Genomic DNA, 3,115 nt, shown 5'->3' with positions numbered 1-3,115 from the left:
TTCCTGGAAACTCTCTAAGTGAAGCGCCTCTTCTCCGGGAAGCACAGGGAAACTCCGGGTCATGGGAGCGGGGTTGTGGCACACCCCAATCACGTGACATCAACGGGACCGCCCACTTTATGTTCCAGAGGGCCATATACATGCTTTACATTTTTTACTTATATAGAAGGGCTAAGCGGCACTTTTTTAATATATATATATATATATATATATATTTATGTATTTTTTGTTCTTGGTGCAGTATGGCTTGCGATCCCTTTGGGATCTCTCATACATTTTTTATATCTTGGCACATCACAAGCTCCTAATTGATTTTATTTATTTTTTTAATTTCATTTAGATTTCATTTTTTCCCCTTTTTGTTCTTCATTTTTTGGAAGGGAGAACCTATTTTTCTCCCTCTCCACCTCCTGATCTGTTTGTGTTAATCACACTGTGATCAGCAAGCAGGGCACCAAAGCCCTGCATTGCCGATGACAATTATTGTGATCAGCCAGCAGAGGGCGCAAAAGGAGAGCCCAACAACATTCTCTCACGAGGCTCTACAGTCCTCAGGTGAACTTCTGGTGGGCTACAGCATTGACACATACCAGAAGGAAATGCCCGATCTTGCGATCAGGCATTCTTTGAACGACAGTGTACCGGCGCTCGTTACAAACGATCAGACGGCAGGAAGCCATCGATGCTGCCTTCTGCCGACAGGGTAGACTCCAGGCTGTCACTGTATCTGCTTTTAAATGTGCCAATGAGACTTCTGTGTACAAACTCTCGCCTCTACCTTTATGAAATAAATGAGACATCAAGATTAGACAAACCAACAGAGCTAAAACACAAACCTATAGCAAACATACAGCTTTCCGGAAACAGCTGTTCCCCTAAATATAATGATTTGCATGGAAGATATTTTATGGTTATATACATAAAACATAATATATGCAAAGACAACACAGAGCAGGGGGGATTAATTCATATAGGTATTTACTGAGAGATGAAACATTTTATTGTGAAGGGCCAATGTTGGTTGGTTTTTCAAGCAACAAGGGCCGTGTTGGCTGCGCATAAATATCTTCATATTTGATACGCTTATAAAGAAAACACTTATAATGCACAAATACCAGTGTTTATGGTTTTAATAAATACGTTTAAAATGACTTGTCTTGTTATTTTACCTATATAGCACCGACAGTTTACACAGCGCTTCTTACAGTCCATACATTGCGTATAACTAGAACTGAAGAGAAACGGATACATTTGATACATCTGATTCAGAATAATTCCTTGTCACACGCCTTCACAGAGGCGCTTTTTCATCCAGAATATCGGCTGCCCACGGAAATCCCGATACTGGGTTTGTAAACTACATGCAGTTCCGTCCTGTCCTTCTTCTTGGGGGTGAGGGCTACGTAAAGACACTGGATGTGGAGGGAGTGCAGATGAAGGCAGGGAAGGAGGGACAGGAGGAGGAGGAACACCAGATGAAGGAAAGGAAGGTGGCGGCATGGCGGACGTTGAACAAGGTGCGGTGAAAACAGGAGCTGGTGGAACGAGACATTTTGTGTGTAATAGTGAAGAGGGAAGAGGAGGTGGAGGTGGTGGAGATGGAGCAGGGAGAGTTGACGGTTGTGCTGAGGAAGATAAAATATTAGGGGGTGATGGAGACGGAGATGAAATATTACTATGGTGGGATTCAGAAGTAAAGGCTGCAGAAGGTGGAGGTGATGGTGGTGATACAGAAGGAAGTAGAGGTGTGATAACAGATGGTGGTGATACAGAAGGGGGTAGAGGGGGCGCAGAAGGAAATGCTGGGCGTAGGGGTGATTGAGGTTTCTTAACTGAGGTGAAGTCAGTCTTCATCGCGCCCTGAAACATTCCCGAAGGCAGCAATGTGCCCAGTGTGCCCATGTTCTGCACAGGCCCGGACAGCGTGTACCCCAGGTGTGCATAGAAGTACTGCTTGTCGTGGGTAGTAAGGTGAAGGTTTCGGAAACCTCTTCTTCTAGCGTAGTTCTCAGTGGCTTCCATCAGCTTCCGCCCGTAACCTTTCCCGCGTAACTCTTCGCTGACCACCACGGACTCCACAAAAAGGCTGTCCGACAGTCCTATCACTTTGCAGAGGCGGACATGGCCGAGGACCGGGCCACCAGAAACTCTGACGAGCACGAGACACACGGGGAAATCATCGCTTGAACGCTCCAACGAGTGCATTCGGGCACCCAGACTTCTGCGCCATGTCTGGTTCAGGAGTTCAGCGCAGGATGCCGTCAGATCGGGGCGATGGTGCAACGGGACGAGGACGAGATCAGATGGCAAAACCACCCTGAAACAGAGAAAGAATGGTGATTTTCATGGCAGACGGTCGTTTCTCACCAAAGGGAGTAAGAGAAGCTTTTCTGGAAAATGAGCGAAACGAGGGAAGCCAAAGGGGGCTATGCCAAATAAAAATATCTATTCTCATCCTGTGTCACATCAGGGACCGCGCGGAGTGTACCCGCGTCACGCACTGCATTGTAGGGGCCGGGTGGCTGATATACAAGCATGGAAGTCGAGAGACTTGTGTAATAAAGAATAGTATGTTTTAAAATGCCATATTATATCCAATTGCACTATTTAATTAATAAGTTATTTTTTTCTTATAGGTTTACTGTCGTTACGCAGTCTTCTCTATATATACATTTGCCCTTATAAGGATATATACCTAGCAGCCAAAAAAAAACAGCTCATAACACAAACCCATCCAACACGGAGAGCAAGACCCTGAGAGAAGAGCATCTGCAGGACCCCTAGCTGGACTACAACTCCCCTGCTTACTGAGCGTGGTGGGAGTTGTAGAACATTAACTGGAAGTCACTGTTTCCCAGCCCTGTGGCACAACGTAAAGAGAAAGGCGATCCCACTCCCTGCATGAACTACCGTATAAGGTCACATAGACCTAGTTATAGAGCGCTTCTATACTATACGCCCGCAGTCTGCAGGGTGCTGGGTAAACCACGCCCGCCTCTGCCCTCGGAGGTATTGGCCTCACGAACCCCTTTTTCAAATCACACCCACACTCACCTCTCTCCTGAAGGGTCCCCCATGTGCTCCTAGGCTCTCTCTTGCCCGTCCAATCAGATTG

The 3,115-nt window shown here is 46.4% G+C and overlaps 1 protein-coding gene across 1 annotated transcript; it reads right to left on the bottom strand.

Moving 5' to 3' along the window:
* Nucleotides 1-1,281: 1,281 nt before the first annotated feature.
* Nucleotides 1,282-3,115, bottom strand: NAA80 (N-alpha-acetyltransferase 80, NatH catalytic subunit). Its single transcript, XM_053469675.1, has 2 exons — nucleotides 3,055-3,115; nucleotides 1,282-2,317 (listed from the first exon to the last, which is right to left on the bottom strand). Exons 1-2 carry the CDS (start codon nucleotides 3,075-3,077, stop codon nucleotides 1,282-1,284), a joined length of 1,059 nt encoding a protein of 352 aa, XP_053325650.1. The 5' UTR covers nucleotides 3,078-3,115.

The sequence above is a fragment of the Spea bombifrons genome, chromosome 6 (assembly GCF_027358695.1).
Source record: "Spea bombifrons isolate aSpeBom1 chromosome 6, aSpeBom1.2.pri, whole genome shotgun sequence".
Classification (NCBI taxonomy): domain Eukaryota; kingdom Metazoa; phylum Chordata; class Amphibia; order Anura; family Pelobatidae; genus Spea; species Spea bombifrons.
This window is presented reverse-complemented; position numbering and strand designations above follow the sequence as displayed.